The sequence below is a fragment of the Haemaphysalis longicornis genome, unplaced genomic scaffold (assembly GCF_048455015.1).
Source record: "Haemaphysalis longicornis isolate Haplotype H1 unplaced genomic scaffold, Haemaphysalis longicornis Haplotype H1 scaffold_10, whole genome shotgun sequence".
Classification (NCBI taxonomy): domain Eukaryota; kingdom Metazoa; phylum Arthropoda; class Arachnida; order Ixodida; family Ixodidae; genus Haemaphysalis; species Haemaphysalis longicornis.
Window position 1 is genome coordinate 119529804 of NW_027526204.1, and position 23533 is coordinate 119553336.

Genomic DNA, 23533 nt, shown 5'->3' on the forward strand with positions numbered 1-23533 from the left:
TATCTGTTGTAATGTAAAAGCAACGCATCTTACTGTAGGCAATGCGATGGTGAAAATATTCTCACTTTAAACAACCATGACGTGGCACCGAGAGTACATTGCAGTGGACACAGCACTGAAGAAAGTATCGTCTTCTCTCATCATCATCATCGTGATCATCCTCATCATCATCACCATTTCCCAGATCATTTTCACGTCAAGTTGCTTTCTTCCTCTCAATGTAAATTGATGAGAAGCACGGCCAATTTCCCCCTTTCGCCATAAATATACGCTATTAGCGTAAACATCGTTTAGTACTTTTGGAGCAGGTAAGCAAGCCTATTTCCTTGGTAGAAAGCCCCCCATCCTTACTATTTTTTGGTAGAAAGCCACCTATCCTTACCCCTGTCAGATAGGAAAGTTCGTTTGCAGAGTTCAGGTGTCAGAGTTGTGAGTCAGTAAAGGCAGCAAAAAACATGCAGCTGTTTCATCGATGTACGCAGTCATTACGCATAAGCAGATGTTTGTGTATATAAATGTTTCATTTACATAAATTTAGTCGATAGTCAGCGCCCGCTTCGTCCTTCTTTCTTCGTCCCCGTCGTATTAACTCTGTTCGAAGTTTACTTTTGCAATTAGCATGCGCAGATTGTTCCTGTAGGCCTGAGTACACGTTTCTACGACACATAAGCTTCTAAATCGGAGCCCACAACGCGTTAACCACGCCCACCTTTTGTCGGTTGCCGCTCAGTATCAGTTTTTGTGCAGGGTACGCGCATTAGCCCTGCAATTCGAAGGTCTCTGGTTGGAATCCCGGCCTTCCTATTTTTTTACTTTATTTTTGAATTGGTAACCCGAAAACGTCACGCACGTGTCACTTGGCTCACTCGACGAAAAAAGGCCTGTGCCGTTAACGAGTAGCCGGGACATGTTGTCGGAATTCCGATTCGCTGCAGTTTGCCCAAAACCCGTCATCAAAATTTACATTCGCTGTCATGGTCTTACAACATGCCCTGTCAGATAGACTGGCCAGTGATGGTGGCAGGAGCCGTCAGCGGCTAATGGCAGACTCGCCAATTCGAAGTGGAAACGGCGATAACATAGCCGTAACCCACACATAGACTTTTGCAACTGAAGCAGAACAAGTACTCACGCATTCTGAGATCATAAGAGAGAGCTTGGAAGAATTATATGAACGTAACTTCATTAGTTCACCACAGGAATGTAGCCTCTGCTGTTGGGGAACGAACCCTCGACTTCGTTCTCTGTACAGCAACGCCTCTCCCCCGAGCAAAGCTTGTCGAAAGAAGGAGCCTGCACATTTATTGAGAAGAAGTAAGCTGAAAATGGGTGGTAAGCTGACTATTCGCTTTATTTCAAGTGCACACGCTTATTTACATGTCCTAACCCAGCCTACCTTGCCTCCCTAATCGCCATTGGTAACTACAACTCTCAGATCGTGTTATGATACAGAAGACACAATTCCTGTCATCCACACGTCTATGACCAACTTAGGCGGCTCTTCATTGATGGTCATCTTTGAAAATTCTATTCGTGAGGAAAGGCAGCAAAACCTTCGTCAACCGTTCTTGTTATCAATTGTAGGCTAAACCAAGAAGTGCTTTAGGGAAAGGAGGTTTTCGGGGTTGTAGGTGCGGAGAAAGGGCAGCTTTTGTAGTAGGGTGCGGCGAAATGGCGGGACAACGTTGAAGAAGGAGAGCACAATTTTGGCTTCCTTCCAGCCAGCCTTGTCCCGTACTTTACTGTGTGCTTTATTTATGTGGCTGTAAGTAATCCACTGGAGTAGCGTCAGCCCACTGCGCTGAGATCCCCGTCCCTTTTACCTCATTAAGTGCGCAGGGAACGTGGCGCCTCAAACGGAAAGTCACCGCCAACATGGCTGCCGAGAACGGGAGGCCACGCCCTGGGGACTTCAAAGGCTGTTCAAAGGGAATTGCTTGAATCATTCGCTCACATAATGGTACTTGTGTCATGCTGTTTCTTCCTTAAAGGATAGTGCCGGCATCAAGGCATTTGGGGAACATTCGGATCCATTCAAAATACTTCTAGTCATCTTAAGCAGTTTTCCGGAAGGACATCGTTTAGATTTTTTCACAAATTTTCGAGTAGTGTGCATGCGCGAAGATACGTTGTGTCAGGCTTCAATAAAGCAAATACCAGCCGCTATGAATTGAAATGCAATTTGATGTGATCTTGGTGCGACATATAGGGCGAGAGTCAAAAAAGTTTATAATTCTTTTCTTATTAGTTACGGAGTGAAGAGGCCACTGAATGAAAAATCAATAAACTGGACGCAAATACAACAACGTAGTACAACAGAACGCGTTCCATCCTTATCTCTGCTTCTCTCAGCTCTCGATTTTCAGAAAGAAAGTGCTTCAGCGAGACGTTACACTTAAGCCTAATCAATGCAGCAGAAGTTGCTTCGGTTGGATGCATTTCTCCCATCCCGAGAAAGATGTCAATAGAGACGGCCTCAATCACGAGAAAAATTTATTTACTGTTGCATTACTACGTCCTGACCAAGCTAGGGGACTTAACGTATGCGAGTAAATACGGCCAACCCGGTGAGGGAATAGCTGCATCAAGCAGGGATTTTCACTTAGACATTAAACAGTATTTAACAGAACTAAGACCATTACTTTACACATTACAAGCGCAGGTACAAATAAGGTTTCTTTTCATCGAGGCTCTGTGTTTTTATGGCTTGTTTCGGATATGTGCGAGAAAAATTCTTGGCTTTTCCTATTTCCGGAAATCTTAGTCATTCAAAGAAAAAGCAGACCCGGTGCTTCAGTGCAGTAATATTACATAAAATGTATTAAAAATGGGGTTGATCCTTCTTTCATACGAATCGGTATCGGTAAAACAGGAAAGGGAAATATGCCTTCACAGGAGCAATTAGATGTTCATTGTGCATCGATAAAAATTTGCACATCGCTATTTATATTTCGTCGGTTTGCACCGTTAGACGCACCAATATTAGACGCTTTATTACACGCGTCTTAGTATTCCGTACATCCGATTGAAACCCCAGGCACTCGCAAACCGTGCGAACGAAAACGAACGGGTTGTCAGCGAATCGTTTGGTGAAGTAAAAGTACGCTACAGCTAAAGAAGCATGATTTGTGGGTCGGCAGCAGTCTTGTGGGTGTGCTTGGTAGGCGAAGTCCTGCTGGCGGGTCGCTTCGGCAAAAGGGCGACCACATTAGTCCTGCTCCGGGAGGTGTACGCCAGACGCTTACGTTGTGATTAGCTCAGCTTTTGGAACGCGGCGGCAGCGTTCCACAAGCTGAGCGGCGTTCCACTTAGGCGGCGGACGGGTAAACACAGCAGCTTCCGCTGCTACACGCTGTCCTATCGAGGCGCCAGCAATCGACGCTCATTAGCGTCATGACGCACTACATTGCTTCACCTCTCCTAGACGGCCACACAATCTGAATGGACAACTTCGAGGGGAGGGCATAAAGGCGCATTCGTACAGCTATCCAGGAGTGATTTCATGGCTCAGTAAAATAAAGAAAAAAACGTCATGGCTCAGTCGGTACAGCGTCAAACACCTCCCGTTGCGGCTAGAGGGATTGTGGTATCGAAGCCTAGCGCCGCCACACCAATTGAACTTTTTCTGGTTATGTCATATCCTTGACGGATATGACTTCAGTGAGGTTTGTGTACCCCGGCATAAAACACTTTCATGCTAAAAATTCCTTTGTGACGTGGAGTGTGTGAATAAATACTTATGTAGGCATTTTAGGCTGCCTGAATTTTATGCGGTGGCAAGGAAAGCTATGATTTATATTTTGTTTTGCTTCAACGGAATACCGCACAGGACTACGCCGTGGCAAAAATAACCACGACAAAAAACAATACGTACGCAACGCCGCGTCTTGCTTGGCAACACGTTTTTTAAAGGGAAGTGTTTCGCCTGCAAATCTGACTGCCACTGATCGTACACCAATTAGCGTATCTGAAGACGTCGCCATCAGCTTGCAGCGCTGATTATCGACGCTAATTTTTGTCATTAGCTTTATCTGTAGAACCAAGACAAGAAAAGGAAAAGAGTGCAGAATTTACTGGCAGTGACATAGGCGTCGGTACGCCAAGCCGCTACGTGTTGCAGGGCAACGCGATCAGGTAACTTGAAGGTGCGCCAGTTCTAAGCTATGTTATTCTCAGTTTTCTGTGGAAGCGGCCTAGCGTCTTCATTTATTCATGAACAGAAGTCTCCCCTTTCTTCCCGTTAATGCGGCGTTCCAACCGAAGGGAAGTAGTATACTTCAATAAAATATCGTGGTTAGTTGGTGCGTTGCTGCTTGATGAATATGTTAAAAAGAGGTCAAAACAAGAAAGAAACATGTCGAGCGCACGTATGTCGTCGTTCTTTCTTGTTATGTCCTGTTTTTCACCCTCTTTTTCTTTAAGCGGATTGGATTTTTCGCACCGTCAAATCTATAAAATGCACTTTTAGTGTGTCGCCGGAGACTTCGTATTACAACCAGTCTCGAAAGGTTTCGCAGTAGTTTATTTTGCTTTCGGTCAGGACCCATGCATTGGAGCAGGTATAAGCAGCTTTACCAGCTTTAAACATACTCGAAAAGGTGAGTAACTTTATGTTTTATCCAAAAGATCCCACGCGTAACACCCCTTTTGGGCTAAGCTCAAAGCTCAGAGCCTTGTTTGGGTAAAAATAACTCTCACAGCCTTGTTTGGGTAAACATAACTAAGTAAAGCTGGAGTTCTTACCCTTCGTCTAACTTCCATTTTATAGTTAAGCCAAACAATACCAAGGTTTCTCAACACTAAATGAAAAAATGATGTTGACATAGGAAACGTAACCCTAACAACCTACTGGGAATGTTTCTTCAGGGGTGTTTATCTTAGAACGTTCTCATATTTGTTACTGCCACTGCCCCTGCTCCGTAACTTGTATAATACCGCTTTCCACTGTTATATCTGTAGAAGTTCGGGCTGTTTTTATTAGTACTGCGATCCTATTGTTTTGTATTGCATTGTTGTATTAAGATTTCTCTAAAGACGTACGGCTTACACATTTTTGTTATATTTTAGTTGTACTGTTTTGTTGTCCTTGCCTTTTACGCACTGTTTCCCATGCAATCGGGGTGCGAAAGCTCGGTCAAGCTGCAGTGCTGCAGTTTTTTGTGCAACCTTCTCGTGTTCTTTCATATGAAATAAAACCTGTATCTGAAACTGGATCTAGGGATGCTAATGAGAACTTCTCTAGGTGCCCAGAATAAGTTTTGGCCCTATTCTCGAATGAACAAGATCGTCACCATTCTATTGACTTCTTGTTCTTATCGGCTTTCGCCAAGCCAATCAGGAACGGTTTTCTGATGCCATCCTGGTCGCACGGGCAAAGTCGCTCATCAAGCTGTGCCCTGCTTTGCCCGATATTGTTAAAATTATTATTCCTATACAATGGATACAATTGTAGGATAAAATCACCTTCCCCAGGAACGTACACAAACTAATAGCATAAGCGACAATCATGATAAATTCCTACATAAGCATCAACTTTGTTGCTCCTTCGCCTTAGCCGCTACGCTGGACGTATAGGGATAACGTTTGGAGAAGGGGCGTCGGAGTGTTCGTACGCAAACACAAAGGCGTGCATAACATCCTGCTATAAAACGAACAAGAGCCCCTGTGGGTTGGAATGAACTGGATAGCTTTATTATAGGAGGAGGCCAATAGGCCCTTTTGTGGGACATGGGAAAAAGAGTAGGGGAAGATGGTTCAGATAAAGTCTTTTTACTGCCCTGTGAGCGTTCACTTAGCACGATATGCACAGTTCAAGTTGTGTCGAGGACACTCTAATACGACCATCATCAGAGTATCCAAAAGCAGTCGTTCAGCAGCCACAAAGGGTGTGTTTGGGGGGACATCTAGAGAATGGGTGAACGATCCGCCATCATACTACTTTATAGAGACCTGTTTTGAGACCGAATTCTGTAACTTGAATTGGGGGTTGTTTCTGACATGTTGGGCATACTCTTCAGAAGTCGTTGGAGGCAAGCGACGATGTTGACTATTCGAAGAGAATAGATAACAAGAATAATTGGCTGCTGTAGCGTCCGTCATATCGAGCCCCGCTAAATTGCGCCAGGTGAGGGTGTCTCCTGTTTACTCAACCAACTCAACCGCGAGGCATTGAGATAGAGTCGAAGAGGCGGAGGAAAGGACTGCAGGATGCAGCCATGCAATAAGCGGCCCTGTGCAGAAATGGTAATCGAAGTAGGGAGCGAAACGCTTCCTCTAATTTGGTAGGGAGTGTACTTTTAGATTTGGGATAGATCGCTTATCTAGTAAAATGCAAGCCACGCGTTTACTTTATTACGTTATTTAAAATTAATTAATACTTTGTTGACAAGGAAGTTCTCTTGTGCCAGTCTATTTGTTTATCAACAAAATCACGGAAAAAATGGAGTAATAATTACGGTGATTACAAGAATTAGTGGGCACGGGTTAGTTTTCCAGTTGTTGTTTTGTCGGTACAGAAAGGACGACTAAACATTGGAGGCACATTCTAGCAATAAGTCAATAATTTGTGGCGTGTATCTTAGCCGTAATTGTCCGTAATTGTTTGCAGCAGTGTCGCAAATATAGATACTTAAAGGTACTTTCGTAGCACGGTTGGCCTACTTAAATATTTTCAATTAGTGATGCTCACAGTCGCGGTACTTATTGTTTTCGTTATTACGCATCACTAGAAGGGCATTATTAATCCGTTTTGTCTCTGAGTTCACCTTACGACCCCATTCTGATACCGCTTTCGGATGAGTTTTAAAAGTCCGCACCTGACGAAGATTTTTATGGGTGAGTAGTGAGGGATATTTGAACAGCATTTCAAGTGCTGAGGGGTTATTGGGGATAATTTTTGTAATAAACACACGTGCGGGCGCCGCCGCACTGAAAATTTCAACGACAATTTCTTTTGTTATGAATACCAAGCTTTTCTTCTAACAAATTCTCTCTTAGTCCCAAACCGCCCTATTTTCAGAATATATATAATATAGTTTCGGCACAAAGTCCTCTGGCCTAGTGTTTTCTGTCCAGAGGCAGTAAAAAAAGCCTTCTATTTCAGATCACGGGAAATGATCAGTTGTGGGAGGGAGTGGGAATGAAGCTTACAGGGGGGGGGGGGGGGGGATACGTGGCTCTAAAAGAATAGGCCGGTCCTATGGATTAGCCTGGATACACAGAAACAAGTGTAATTAAAATGGCAACGCTTGCGCGTGGTAAACAAGATTGTCAACTAGGAGATGTAGGATCTCTATCTTCTTGACTTCATTGGACCAAGGAACGGGGGTGTGGATTTTCGATTGTGCGTATCTTCAGATCCGTGAATATTACAAGTGTTACGAAAAAAAACAAAAACAAAGTCATGAGGCGATTCAAACGTGTTTTGGAGCGAATCTTTGACTGTTGCTATAGAGAACTCGATCTTTTCATGCAAAGCCAGGCTATTTTTACACGGGAAAGCGTCACAAAAGGTCATCGCATGTTTGTCCGCGTTTGTAACGCGCCCTCGATATTTTTTTGAGGGTTTAATGTTACCAAATGCCATCACGTATTGGTGGAAACTAAGCCCCGTTGTACACATCTCAAAAATAGCCTCCTTGTCATGTTAAAGCTCATGACAGCCGGGTATTCCTGTATGTAAGTTTAAAGGGCACAAAGAATGCACCACCTACGATAGAATAAAAAAAAACGGTGTAGTGGCGAAGAGTCCTGATGTTTAATTTTTGATCCACGGCCGTCGAACGTGCGCTCCAAGCAACCGTTGCAATCTGCGTCATCGCGAACCTCTGTTTTTTTATCTTATTCGCACTGTACCCTTTTCTGTCATGCACGAAAACATCTGGAAGGACCTCATAAATGTTGCACTCTGCTATTTTCTGAACACGGTAGTCAGCTGTGCATCACAAAAAAGACTGCATTAAGCGCCATTTCCTGGTTTCTTATCGCATGGAATCTTTGTCCGAGTGAGTGGTTATGGAAAGTGGCCTTCAACGTCGACCTCATATTTTTACTTGCCTGGAACTGACACCTGTGCTACACGACAAATTTCGATTGACAGTTGAACGCTCACCCTGAGTGCGTCGTATGAATTTACAATTGGGAACTCGACAGACAATTGGTTCAAAGGCTTTCGGAAGGCCTTTGAAACGGCTGTGTGGCACAGATATAAATCACTTAGGTAGGGTAGTGCGAGTCACCAATGATTCAAAGTAACCATGAAGGCCTCAGACAATTTTGCTCTAGTCAAGAGGTAGCCATCGTAGAATAACAGATAGGCCAAATCCAACTCGCTGTTTTTAAATAAGCTAGATTACCGGAGAGCCCTAGCTGTAATACGGCCAATGCAACCTTACTCGCAGTGTCAGTTTTACGTCATCGGGTGACGTCACCAACCGAGTCCAACTGAAAATGATTTTACCCGTTAAATTATCCACCGATTTTGTCACCTGCTTGCTTCCCCGCCTAATATTATTCGCTCCATGAGATTTCACTTGTGTTTGGCTTTATCCCGCGGTACCACTGGTAGATGGCGCTATAAGAAGAGCGCGGTGATTATAAATGCTGCCACCCAGCATTATCCATATAACGGGAACAGCGTAACGCAACAAACACGAATGAGGAAGCCACAACAAACGGCTGACATTATATTTCCTAGCCCACGCTCCGATATCTGGCGAAAGGAAGCGGGCGATGGCTACGATTCACATCGGAATAGCGGAAGTTTGGTTCATTACGCACTCGAGGTGGAGTTCGAGCTAGGAAATGGAGGCGGGGCACTGGCAAGAGCTAGCCGTTGGAAGGGGCTGTTTGTAGAACATGTGCTCCATGAGTTTAGACAATACTGTGTTTCCGACACTCGGAGCCGGAGCGACGCAGGGGGTTTGAAAATGAGAAGCTCCGAGCGTGACTCGCAAGAGACGCCGTCCCGAGAAAGAGGAGAGCAAACTATTAATGGCGGTTGTCGTGGCAGCGTCGCCGTGGCAAGAATCAAGAAGCCCGTACGTTGTAGGCTAAAGACACAAGCCGTAGAAAAGAGGCTGCATTCGTATTTCTGCATTCGTATTCGTAAACCACGACATGATTATGAGAGACGTCGTAGTGGGGAGGGGGCTCCGGTAATTTTGAGCACCTAGGAATCTAGATACACGGGTGTTCTATGCATTCCGCCCCATCGAAACGCAAGCCGCCGTGGCCGGGAATCGCACGCGCATCCTCGAGCATAGAAGAGGGAGTGTTCGTAAGCACGTGTGAACATCGGGTGCATCGAAAGAGGAAGGCCTATCCTGTCGCAGCCTATAAAATGCAACCTGCAGAGCTTGAATGTTCAGGCATATTGGCTCAAAACCGGGGTGGCTTGTGCTGCATTTCGAGCCCTCTGGCCCAAGGGCGGCCACCCTCGAAATTTCGGTGCAGCACATGGACTCCAGCTCGCGGTCCGTTGGCCGGCGACGACCACACGTGCACCTGCAATAAATTTAGTTTTCGCTGTATCTGATACTCTACCGCAGGCCGCCCCCGGACGGGATTGCACGCTGGTGAACTCCCAAATGAGTTCACGATATCCCCAATCCACTTCCCCACTTTAAAGCACCCACTCATTCGCTGTAGCACGGCCAAAAATACTTCTGAATAAAAGGGCACGCGCGCGATGCCGCTTGCATATGTGTGCGCGGAAGTAAATATTGCCATAAAACTAACACTTCCATCGCTCGTGACCGGCGAAAAAAAAATTTGGCAGCCTGAGTGCATGAAAAAAAAATCCAAGAAGCGCGTAGCAGCTGGACTCTAAGCGAGCGGGCGCCAGACGTTCGCAGCTCGGCGAGATAAAGCACAGAAAACGTATAAAGTATTACAATGCGCTGTTCTAGTGGGCACGTATAAAACGATCTTCGAAAACGTCAAACATCGCCACTTACCAGTCGATGTTACCACTTCGTTGAACTTAATCGTTGATGGCCTCCGGCGCGGCATCGGCTTCTTCGCCATCGCTGGCCAGCGGGTCAAATATAAAATGGTTATCCGGATTTTCGACCTCCTCCACCTCGCTGCTAACGGCAAAAGTTACAGCCGTTCCACCCTACGTGAAAACTGTCGGAAATGCAGAGCACTGATTCGCCATAATGGGTTGTAGCGCCGTTATCCGCTCACTGCTACCAGCCGACGCATTTCAAATTTCCCGCCGTCGCAGTGCTGGCGCGCCCCCTGCCTGAAACTGCGCCAGCAGGAGTTCTGTTCTTTTTGTGCTTGTTTTCCCTCCCGCATCGCCGCCCGACGTTCACGAATGGCTGTGGCTTCTCGCTGGCGAAGTTCGGCGTCGGCGGCTCGCTTGCGGCGCTTGCGCTCAGCATCCGCAGCACGCCGCCGCGCCGCCTTCTTTTCCAGCGTAGACATTGTCGATGAAGTCGATGGTGAAACGTGCCGTGAGCCCCCTGCCGCGGCTATGACGCAACGTGGCGTGGCTATGACGTAACACAATCCAACACGATCCACTTTAATCCAATCCAATCCAAATCCAAACCAGTCCAATTTAAGCCAAGCCAAGCCAATCCAATCGAATCCAATCCAATGCCAGACCGACGGGGAGCGATCATGGGAGCGATACTGACTACGACTACGGACGTCAACGTGGGTGACATCGTGAGTCAGAGTTACTCAATATAGACAGTTGCGAAACTCCGCTCAGAATCCGGGCGGCGCTAGCCCCCCCACTCCGTGGAAGCTGAGGGGCAAGTCGACGCGCGCGGCACCTAGGAGATGAAAACGGAACTTCGCTAAACTATTATTATTCAAAATTCTTCTGTAAAATAAAGATTGCTTTTTAAATTAAAACACAATAATTACGTAAAATTTACTTGTGTTTTTGCGGCTTTTCTTTTTATGACTTACGGCAGCAGCCGCAAGCACTTCAGTACTGCTTCAACGTCCTGCCGACAGACGACAGGCTAGTCAACTTGCCCCGTGCTTGCCCCGGCGCAGGGGGGCAACCGAAGACCGGCTTTCGATACATGGGGCCTATGGGGAGTTTCGCAACGGTCTATATCCAGTAACTCTGATCGTGAGTTACTGAAATGCTCTGCATTTAAAAAAAGTCGATATTTTCATCCGAGGATGCAGACAAAGAGTCAGTGTCGGAGCTGTCACGGCTTGACATGAGGAGTCGGCGTGTTTACTTCCGTGGTGAAGCACGTGTGTTCGAGAGCCGACGCTACAGTAAAGTCGCGGCGTACCGCAGCGCCGCATGATAGACACACGTGGCAGAGCCTCCTCGCAACACTGTCACATCACTGCTTGAATGGGCGTCCAGAAGCCGAAACCGAATCCTGTTTACATGAGTCGTGCGATAATAAATTAGTTTCTCAAAATGTGTGCATGTGAGAGAATGTATTATGCTTTCTAAAGAAATATAAAACGTTTGCAACAAAGAATGCACGAGCACCAAATTTGGTAGCAGAAAACCTGTAAGCATGGGCGTATCGTTTATGAAGATGGAGTTGTGCTTGTCTTGGCAAGAATGTTGTAGCTAAAGTTTGTTGGGAAAGACATCTAAAGGGCACGCTGGTGTTAGCTTTCTGTGCAAAAGTAAGGGCACGTTTCGAACGTTTCTTCTCTTTCATATTTGGCGCGATCCACGATCAACCGGTTAATGGTGCGCGTAACTTGCTCGAGGCATCTGCGATCACAAGCGAAGATGGAGGAAAAAAAAGCGCCCCTTAAGTTCGATAAGTGGTTACGTATAAGGTGTCTGGTAAACTATTCGGAACTCGGAGCAGTAGGAATGAAGCTGGAATCAATTACCGTGAAGAGCACGCACCATAAAAATGAAAATGATAATAAAAACAATAAACGAAATTACTGCCATGTGTGCTGGATTAGCTCAAACTTCGACTTGCGCTTTATCATTTTAAGAGTTTTCGTTGCACTTCTCGCTCGCCCTGTTTCAAACGTCAAGTCTGTGTGAAAGAAGTTTCTCAAGCCAGCGTATCTCTAGTATTTTCAAGAATTATTCCCATTAGAAGCATTTCTCGGTTAAAAAAGGGATTTTGTGGGCGAAGTTTCGTCAACCGTGCAGGTAACCGCCGAACTTCCCGATTTTAATTGGGGTTTTGGAGCACCAGTTCACCAACGAAAGCCTTTGGTGTCTTCCTTCTCGGAAGTTGTCAGTAGTATTCTAGTTGGAGATTAAGAATATACGGTGAGCTGCACTTTATATAATACTGCGTAATGAGCATTTTATTTTATTTTCAACGTGGAGATGAGGTCAGTGTATTTTTGTTTTTATAGTTGAAGAAACTGGTGATCGCCGACCAAAGGTGTATTTAAAACGGCGAAAAGACGTTTCGGCTTCCATACGGAAGCCTTGTTCACTGAGCCATTGTTCCCTTTGTTCACCGTATTCAGCCTTGTTCACCGAGCAGACGAGATTTCGTCAAACCTTAGATTTTATTCTCGTTGTTTTCTTGTGTAACTTTTCTACAGTTGCCGAACGGTGCAGCGTTCACAAAGAGCATTAAAACAGCTCTTTCAAACCTGAATGGACGAAACACTAATTTTGAAGCAGAACCTCCAGACACGTTGAGCTCGTTGTTAGTTCACATCTGCGGAGAAGAAGAGACCCCTCAACACAAAATGAAAGTTTCAAATTCGTCCCTGCCATGAAGTTTTTGTTGCGAGTGAACCGTTCTTATGCTAGACAACCACGAAGACCCTGCGTCAAGTAACAAATAGGAGCAATTTGCCTGGTTGCCATTTGCAGTCCGCCGTTTATTGCATTTTGCTTGTAAAAACATTTCCGCTAGTTGACCGTCAAGTCAGAGTCTCCAGGAATGTCTGACAGAGCAATGTAACCAGTCGGATAATTGAATGCACTCGCTTTTATTTTGCTTTGATTAGGACCACAGCTCTAAGCCGAGCCTTTTCTTTTGGCTTGAAGCAAATTTCACTGTACCCGGGCTGCATCCGCCTCAGGTACATTTTACGCGAATTGGACACTGATATAGCTTGGGCCCCAGAGAGAAAGATAAGACGAGCTCAAACAACGACCCCCAAAATTAATGCAGCCTTGAAAGAGAAGGACCTTTTTATTGATGCTGTGCAGTAAAAGAATAAGAATGAAGTACCCCGATGTTGAGAGCGGCTTGGGGGATTTCGAAACTGATCCGAGCCTGAGAAAAGCTTCGACCCGAAAGATATGGACGACTGACCTTCCAACCGACTGGCGACGCTGTGCATGTGCGTGTGCGTGTGTGTGCGAAGCTTTCGGAATCGGCAAAGCAGCCCTCCAGGAAAAATAAGGCCTGTCGCCATTTCGCGAGAACCGAATATGCCAGCTGGCTGCCCAGCTTTGAAATTGTTTTTCTATCGTGCGAAGGTAAACAAGGCGCATCGAAGGCAGAAAGGGGAGAGCGGGATTAGGCGATGGTGTCCATGGCGATGGTGTCCAGTGTCGTCACTGAGTTAAAAAAAACATTTCTCTTATTAAACTTTGGGGACAAACATTTATTCATTCTTGTCAACATGTGTCACCTTCTTTATGTGTATAGTAGCGTGCATTCTACGTTGTATCCAGTCCTGCTTGGGCCAAATATTTGGCTTGCAGTATTGCCAAATCAAACAAGAAATAATAATGATTGCGATGTGCGTGTGGAGATGACGTTACATCACGCAGAGTTACAAAGGTCTCGTTTACTCCAGGTTTTGTGGTTTCACGTTTTTATTTCGCTTGAATTTCTGTGGGGCCTGAAAAGGGCAGGGAAAAGGAGAAACGAGGTCCTGGGCAGTTGCGGAAAGCAGAGTCCACGGCGCCATCAGCGCACTGCGGGAGGGTTCCTTTGTGCCCCTGAGATGTGCCCCAGTGGGCGGAGCAGCTGGATCCAGCCTAAACTACCCCAGACCTTGTTATCTAAAGCCCCGTTTCTACGCCTGCGAACATGAGAAGTGAGGGGAAGGGCATGAAACTGTTGGCCGCCATCTGCAAAAATGGTGGGACCCACAAAGAGATATCGAAAGACTTTATGCTCATGTGATGTGCGACGTCCATCCAAAACTGTAGGCGCCACTTCCACATTATCGCATCTAATTTTGTTAATCGCCAGCAATGTGTTGTGTAGCAGAAGGATTATTTTTCGGTGGGAGACGTCTTCGTCCCTCTCCTCCCCTTCTTTTATGGCCTCCCTCCATAAACTTTAATTGAATCACTGCAGGACATAGTGTCACCCCCCCACCTACTCACCCACTGGCAGTGAAAATCTTCCATAAACAGATTGACTTCCACGCTTAAGACTACTAGTCAGCTGCTGCATATCCGCTCTGTCCTCGGGCTTTGGATGTCTATGCAGGAAGTTCTGAGCCGGAAGACGAGAGCAGGAAGTTAGAAGCGTAAACATTAAAGCCTGGGATCAGTAACGAGGTCAGGAATCCTGATTGGGTAGATAATTAGCTGCCACAAACTGGAGGACTGGGCGAGTTGGAAATTACACATGGCTACTTACATGGCGCAGCAACATGGAACAAAGAAAAAAAATAACAGGACGGGAGCTGAGCCTGTTGACAGCGCTCGTTTTTACCGCCGTTGGTACCGCTGCATGGTCAATAGTATGTGCAAGAAAGATAGTAAGCAAGGTTGTACGTACGCTGGGTTTGAGTGTTTGAAGCTATATGAAAGCAAAATCACTCCTATCCTACATCTTTCAGGGTCGTTCATCGCATCGCAAGGGACTTTAAGCAGCGCCGCTTAGGCTGCACTTTCGTTCTTAACGCTTCGCTCGCTCGGAGCTTCGTCGCTGCGGTACACGCTGCGGTACCATGGGACTAGGCAAGAATGAACCGGCTGCTTTGCTTGCGCTTGATCGCTCACGCCGCCTGGGCTGCCTGGGCGTGCACTTAAGCACTAGCGTCATATGGCGAAGAAAAAGCGCTATACAAGTTTCAAGAAAAGACTATAGCGCTGAATAACAACTGAGCACTCTTCATTGCCCCGGTATCTTTTCTTGGTCCCATGCTATGCACCAGCGCATAAGTGATTACATAGCTTTGCATGGCCTGTCCTTCCAGAACCTGTCGTCGTCGGGGCAGGCGTGAATACTAATGTAGCTTGATATGTCTGATCAACCTCAAAAGCAACCGTCGTCGTAAATGGCCGCCCCTTCAAATAGAAAACAAATAAATAAACGGAGATTTAGGTTACAGCCAAATGGTACTAAAGATCCAACTATATGTACACAACCCAAAATCAAGTTTCTTGACGGTGGCTTTGGTGTGTGGATGCTACACGCATACACAAAATTTACGTCATAGAGAAATCCTCGGAGAGCTGCTAAGGACTCGCCATTGCTTTAACCATTTTCTATAATACCGACATTATTTATTTGAAGTTTGCAATAAAATAAGTGTCATTGTGATTGCGAAAATCAGTATTCGTAATGAATATAGCCTATAGATCGTCTTCAAGTCTCTTATAACCAGTCCGCTTATACATAACGGGCAGATGTGCCCAACGTGCATTTCTGAGAGGGAATGCCACGCGGCATACCTGCATCCTCTCCTTCACCCAGTAATACCTTTGCTGTGAAGAAGACAGCTAGGATAGGCACGGGGGTACCGTGCCTGGAGACTTCAGATGACCCTATTATATAAGGAATGCAAATGCGAGTTCTATTGATAGGAGTGTTTTTTAGGTCGCCGCATATTCAGCATGGTTCTACGTCGATCGATAGCGGACAACACCATGTGCTTCATCCGTGGGACCAAATATAAGCACTCTTACGGTACTTGCAATAAGAAAATTACATGTTACGTAAATAATGCTTCCAGTCACCCTAAATCTCCAAAAACTTTGTATTGTGAAGCATTGCCACCATTAAGCAAGAAAGGCATCCTGCGTCACTCAGCATACTCGTCTGAGTACCGCTAGGCACCGCTATTTGAAATGTGGCTTGAAATTCCGGTTTGAAAAACGAATAGCTTTCTAGAAACTCACGTCATTACAACAATTCAATGGTAAACTTCACACTGCTTGCGGTTGGGATTGGGAAAACAGTACATTTTATTCCTACCTATGCGATCATCTATCTCTAATGGCCGGTATGTCGTGATTACGTAATTTTTTGTTGTGAGAATGGCTGTCACGATTGGGATGTCTATCTTCCCCTCTGCGTCGTTCGTTTCATCTCTGTTACCATGACTTAACGGCTTGGCCAATCGACATCATAAGCCGTACTTGCACTCTATTCGCATTAACATGTTTTGCAGCTTTCGTAATTATTCCACTCAAAGCAGTCGCGTATTCCTCCAGTATTGCAACTGCGTCCCCTGTGTACCATCATCATGATTCCTTTCCCTGTGCGTGAATTTTCTTCTTCTCTTTAGTTTTTCGTCTTTTGTATTAAGGCTTCAACGCGTGCCCGCGGAGGATGGTTTTTACCTTTTTTGGCGTTGTAATACCTACATATTCGCTATTAAAGTGAACTTTCTTTGCTAATTCAGTGATTGGATGTTCCAATTACTTTTGTAGGCCCAATACATGGCTCAAACACCCGTTTCTAAGTTGACAGCCATAACGCATTTATAATGTTCCACTGTTTCCGGCTGAAGCCAAAACTCGGCCATGGTACAGGGAGCAGGACAAAAAAGTACAAAAATGGAGTAGGGCTGCGCGTAGGAGTCGCATTCATTAGAACTAGGGTTCGAATTCAAGGCCCTAGTTTTATTAGTTTTATTCTGTTTGCTTTTATTTTGTATATGCTTCGGCCCGTCCTGCGTGGCCGGACGCCATATTCTTGTTTAAACGGGCAATTTAAGCTTTCGAATACAATATTTACCTTTCCCTTGCCCTGATGGCAAAAGTGAATGCAGCACAGTATGTGCCTTGCATATGTTCACAAGAATTTAGGCCATAGAATACGTGTTACATTATAGCAACGCGTTACAATTTTTTAATTATAATTACGAAATAAGTTGGAATCCAACGCTTCTTATGGGCTGGGAATGCAAAAGCACTGATGTCCATTAGAACGCTGATGAGTGCTCTTTTGAAATTTTCGACGCAAATAAGGCTTCGAATTTTTGCCGCAGGCTCAATTTTTGAGTCCTACGCTTTTTTGTGGTGCCGGTTCTGCTTTTTAAGAGCGAAACTGTTGTTGCTGGTCGTAATTTCCGCTTTCTAAAATACTCCCCGAACGCATACCCACTTAAAGAGATTGCAAAAAATTATCAAAAAAAAAAAACTCCAGCGTTCACCGTAATCGTGGCAACACTCGGAATAGAGAAAGAAACGTCATTGCGCATGCCCCTAGTTTATTCGTCCTCGTATCCTCGCGGTACCGCAGAAGAGTCCTCGCGCGCGGCAGTGTCTAAACTACAAACTACTTGGGAGAGGTCACCGCGGCCGCCGCATTCCCTAGAAGCCAGTATGGGTAATTGGGGACATGGCTACGAGTGTGCCACTCCTTCCCGAGACGACTTGCAGATTCCGCCACGGCTGCCTCTTGTCGATGACGGAGAGTTGGTGGAATTCTACAATGCTGAGGAAGGGGTTTCATCCACCAGTCGCCGCGATAACGACGGCGACCTCTTCGATGAGTATGAGGACCATTACTAGCACCGCAACTATGCTAATACATAATGATACTGAAACATAGCTATCCGCCAGAAACACTCACCTACGCCATTTTAAGTATTACGTGCGAGTCGAAGCTTCCCTGAATATTTGTTTTAAGTGTTTACGCTGGCAGGCTGGCTGTTCACAAGAATCACTTCGACGACACTACTGAAAGCTTTAGTACCGCGGTGAAGGTTGCTGGGGACTGCTTCGCCACTATTTGAGGCCAAGGCTGAACGTGGTTGCTCACGTGTCGCTGCTAAAGTCCGCCGAATGGCGGCCGCAGCCGCCACAACCCTCTGTGCCTTCGACGTGGTTTTGTGCGCATGTGCAGGCCTTGCCTTGGAGAGCGGCGCAGTGCTTTTCCTTTGTTTTTCATTTTTTGGGGGAATTATGCGCTATGGAACACTTCGCGGTAACGGTTGCTTATGAGACGTTTCGTTGCCTCTGACGCGCTGTTTGGGGGCCCTTTTTGCTCAATGCGCCATTGAATGCCTCCGCACTAACGAAAGGATGAAACCCTTCATTGAGATTCGAACGCGCCCTGGAAGAGCATAACTGTGCGTAACGCCACGCCGGTGTGCCAGAAACGAAGATGTCACAGCGAACGGTTCACGTTTTACACTGCAGAGAGGGAGGGATAAACTGATCGCACATATTCATGATTTAGGGTGGTATTTGTAATCATAATTAGTGCAATTCTTCTATGAAGGCTTGGGCAATAAACTGCGTGGTTATACTAACACATTGTGTTAACCCCCTAGTCAAAGGGGCAACTTAGACCAGGGGGTTAGCGCAACAACAGTAATAACGTTGGGTGAGGTAGACCACGTATTTTATTGACGGGCAGTCGTAAGATAGCTTTGAAATCTATCTGATGTACTCTGATTGGGCGTTAAGAATGGTCTCAGGGTAGAAGGCTATCATTTGTCAAACATATCTATAAACTTACCGGGTATATTAAAAATTTCACGAGGAAGTGGGGACTTTTGGACAAGAGTCGTCTTCCGAACAGCATCAGATTGGCAGAACAGCTTCGTCTTCTCAACGAATTTCCCTTCCCACGATAGTGGAAAGACCAATAGCAGCTACCCTCTCATTGCAACACACGGACACCTTAGATCTAGCATCAACAATGTTTTCGTTTGGAAAGCTGGGAAAGAAACTCCTTGTACATAAACACGACAATGCGTTTTAAGATTGAAGCTATTTAGCAAATCGTAATCTTTTGTATCCGCAGTTTGAAATACCTAGAAATTGCCGAGGGCGCGCACGTGAGCGTGGGCTTCGCGGTGACCGCACGGCAGCTAACAAAACCAAGAAGAGCGCCCGTAAGTGCCCGCACGTGAGCTGGTGTCTCGGGGTGACCGCCCAGCAGTTGAAACCCCGCCCCCGTTTGTCACGCCAAATATCCCTACATAGAGATATCGGCAAAAATTGCCCCAAAAGTATACTCGAGCCTAATCGCGGCAAGAATTTCACTATCGAAATCGCACTGCGCGCGTCACTGGCTAGTTACGGCTCCCGCGCACGTATGTCACTGCAAACATACGCACTTAGAGGGATTGGCTACGATTGGCCGACAAACTCCAGCGAAATCATGGCAAAACTTTTACTACCGCAAGCGCACTGCTCGCGTCACTCGATGGCTCGCATGAGTCTTAGAAGTGCACCGGCTCACGCGCAGTGATGGGTTGCGCACGGACTGCCCGAACACCGGATGAGGAGGCCGCTCACCTCAAGGCTGGTCACGCTGGGAATAGGGAACGGAAACCAGTCCAAAAAGTGAACACACAGCACGTCGCCAATGAGAATGCTCCTAAGAGACGTCGGTGGGCCCAAAACACCGAATCCGTGCAACGCAACCTGACGAAAGTGCATGAGCGGTGCCGGCAACGTCCAGCCGATACCGCTCGTCAGCAGCGGTAACCTGGGTCGGTAATGGTAGCCGATGGTCGGTTCAGTCCTAAGTGGCGAAGCGTGCTAATGCACACACTACGTTTAATGACCAATGATTTTAACTTGCAAAGAAGAGGTAAGCTAACACTTATACCAACAAAGACAAAGCAAAGGTAGTTGCAGCAGCGAACAAGCAAATCTGTTGCAATCATGGACATAAACCATCGTGATGGTCATGAAGATTGCGTACAGCTTCGCTACATTCAAGTGTTACGGGTTAGTGTGAACTTCCTTCATTTTGTTCGTTACAGGAGCCTCTGCAATGGACACTACATGCCGAGAGTCTCCGGGTTCGTTGGAATCGACACCGTTTCCCAGGGACCTGGCGTGGAACTGCACGACACCGTCGGGCGTGGACAACCTGAGCTGTTGTCCGTCTATGTCAGATGATCCCGTGGACGGGTGGATATTCGACAGGGTCGACGTCAAGGTCATCCTCGTTATCGCCTACACGCTGGTCTTCTGCTGCTGCTTTTTCGGTGCGTACTGTTCCTCGGATTTTCTTGGCTGCTGTGATTTCAGCCGTGGTACGGGTGCATTAGAAGGCGAACATTTACCATAGACTGCAGTTACTCCACCCGAGGCAAAAGGTGCCAAGTTGCCGTTGTGCTGTAGCTCGTAGGACGTATGCTGGTATTTTTAACAAAATGCACCTACCAGTCTGGAAACTAGTTCAGAAGTTAGTTCATGGCGCAAAAATAGTTATGAAGATCGACAAGCAGCCGAGATATAGGGGGTCATGTAACTGGAGTTAGTTAAAAGTTTTCAGCGCTGCAAAGTTGTTTTTCGATTGCTTATATTGCCGTACGTGATCATGGATATGAACGCAGCAACATAGGGTCCTCATTACAGTGAAGTGATGCCGGGTGCTTTGTCTTCCCACGTTCGGCTTACTGCACTCAGGAAGCGTATTTAATTGACCCTAATGAAACCCATGCACGGGATGTTGAAGATATCGGGAGGCTTATACCTTATAAAGCTATTGGTGGCAAGCATGGCTTTCTTCTCTCCCTGGATATTGGATCTTCTCTAATTTTACCTGCGACATAGAACTCCCGCTTCCTTCTGCTGTAAATACCCATTACTTTTGTGAAAATCGCCTTCAACGCGACAGTCAGTGCAACACAGCTTTCTTACAACGTAACCATGTCAGGTGAAGTCGTGTTTTGAAACAGGTGTGAAAGGACTTCTTTATTTGCCAATGCATTTATATAAACACCGCATGAGCAGAGTACCCATTACGTTTGTACTCATTGTACTCAAATACCCATTACGTTTGTGAAAATCGCCTTCAACGCGACAGTCAGTGCAACACAGCTTTCTTACAACGTAACCATGTCAGGCGTAGTCATGTTTTGAAACAAGTGTCAAAGGACTTCTTTAGTTGCCAACTCATTTATATAAACACCCCATGAGCAGAGTGCAACTTTATTGGCAGTGAACGCATGCTCAGATAAGTTTCACGTTACTGTGTGTTTCTTCTCACTGCTTAGATTTCAGCACGCTTGTCCACATCAAAAAATCAATTAAAATGTGGAACGTCAAGGTGCACTGCAAAATGTTCGTGCGGGTGGTCGCTAAGTCGAGCCAGATATTATTTGATTACTCCGCTGATAAGTTTTGCATTAGTAGCTGTTTTAGTCCGCTAAGGATGCCCTGGGTTTGACCGCAAGAGTATTTTCAATATATCAGAGTAATCCTCAAAGCAAAAAAAGGTGATGCCAACGACCACGTTCTTGAACCGATACTCTTGCACGCAGGCAACCTACTGGTGATCTGCGTGGTGGTCCTGAACCGGCGCATGCGCACCACGACGAACTTCTTCCTGACAAACCTGGCGCTCGCAGACCTGTGCGTGGCCATGTTCTGCGTGTACCAGAACCTCTTCTTCTACCTGACGCCGCAGTGGGTGCTGGGAGACTTCCTGTGCCGCATGTACTTCTTCGTGCACGGACTCAGCTACACGGCCTCCATACTCATACTCACGGTCATCTGCGCCGAACGCTACCTGGCCATCGTGCATCCCATGTGGAACAAGCAGGTGCGTGTTCTGCATGTAAGGGATGTCAGAAAAGGCACACACACGCGCGCGCACACTTGCATATGGCAGCTTTGCTTTCTCCTGGTGGCACCAGATAAGCACTTCCTGTACCGATCAAGCGTTATCTACTGGTTCTGTTTGGCCACTCCCGCCGTTTTGACGTGTAACTGTTTTATCATCCCGCTGTTCCGACTTAGAAGAGTAGTGGCCCGTTCAGACGCTAACGACCTGAGTTGAATTTCCAGCAGCTGTAATCAATTTGTTACCAACTCTTGAAATTTTTTACTGTAAAAATGTTCTCTTGGATCAATTCTACGCATTGTTTGGTAAAGAAGGTCGGTTTGTCCTTTTACGTTGGTAGGTTCGGGGAATAATGCCTCCACGTATGGATACTACATATATGTGTTGATCAGATGAACGATACTGCTCCCCACAAAAGTAAAGAGATGTGGCGCAAGAAAAATTAGTCACATGGTAGATAAAAACGCTACTACTCTCAATGTAAATAGAGATGAAAGAATAAGAAAAGGACAAATGTTTCTTTTTTTATTGAGGTGAATTAATTTACTTTCATAATGATGGAGAGGGAGAAAAAAATAAGGAAGAAAGAAAACAATACTCTAAGAAAAATAGAAAGTCAGTGCTGCTATTTACCGGAGATTGCCTTACGGAAGGTATTTGTTGTAGTCTAATAAAAATAACATGACAACCACAAATACTACACAAAGCTGAGGTTATAAAAATAAAAATAAAATCAACCACGCGAGAAACAAAGCTACCACTCCAAATAACAAGTTACTCAGGCTGCTGCAGGCACACTACCTACATGAGTAAGTTGACTTTTAACCCGAAATTAGCTTTTCTAGTTCGCCGCGTAGACGGCAAGTCAACAGAGGCCTTGTCCCCCAGATAGGTTGCCCACGTCACTATTAAGGTGGGAGGGAACTGTGAAGTTCAAAGCGGACGGCCATGCCTTAGAGGGACCAAAGAGCGTGTCATTTCAGAACACGCACTAACCGACCTAGAGCTGCAGAGGGCACTTCCATACAGGAACCGATGGCACAGAGGCGAATAATTTCATTGCCAACGGAAAGCCACTTCTGTCTGGGCACGTTCTGCCGCAGGCGGTACCAACACTACTCTTGTGCATTTACTTATGTGGCCCGGGAATCAGCATCCTAAAAAGAGGTGCTTGCCCGAGGCATGGGTTGCTTTCTCTTCCGCTTTTTTTTTCTTCCGCTCACATACAGATATTTTATTGTTCTCTCGAGAGAAGGCAATATAGTCGAACATGAGAAAAAACACAATTTCTGGAGACATGCGTCGCATGCAGCATAGCCCGTTACGCAACAGTAGCTACGTAACTATTAAAAAGCTATGCTAGGACCTTGCGCAATGCCTTTGTAGAAATTACCCGCCGCGGTGGCTCAGTGGCTAAGGCGTTGCGCTGCTGAGCACGAGGTTGCGGGTTCGATTCCCGGTCGCGGCGGCCACTTTTCTGATGGAGGCGACAAGCAAAAACGCCCTGTGTACGAGATTTCGGCGCACGTTAAAGATCCCCAGGTGGTCAAAATTAATCCGGAGCCCTCCACTACGGCGCGCCTCATGGCCTGCGTTGCGTCGGCGCGTTAGACCCTAGAATCAATCAATGAGGTATGACGTAAAATCTAGTGACCCACCTGTGTTGTTGTTGTTGTTGTTGTGCCTTTAGTTATGGCACATACCCAATCAGGGGATCAGCCAATCAACAGAGGATGGATAAAATAAATTGAATTCTGACCTAATCACGAGACGTTTAGGAAAGATAATTTAGACCGGTTGGAAAAATTTTTGAGAAAAAAGGAAAAAAAAAATCCTGAAAAATCAAAGCGAGGGTGACCAATCGCAATGTGGCCCAC

The 23533-nt window shown here is 46.1% G+C and overlaps 1 protein-coding gene across 1 annotated transcript in view; it reads left to right on the top strand.

The window, feature by feature from the left end:
- LOC144159189 (trissin receptor-like) overlaps positions 1-23533 on the top strand; it is a 43749-nt gene that overhangs the window by 14877 nt on the left and 5339 nt on the right. Inside the window, exons 2-3 of the mRNA XM_077690519.1 lie at positions 19846-20073; positions 21355-21635. Of these exons, the coding sequence (XP_077546645.1) occupies positions 19857-20073; positions 21355-21635 (498 nt within the window). The 5' untranslated portion in view covers positions 19846-19856. The remainder of the gene's footprint in view (positions 1-19845; positions 20074-21354; positions 21636-23533) is intronic.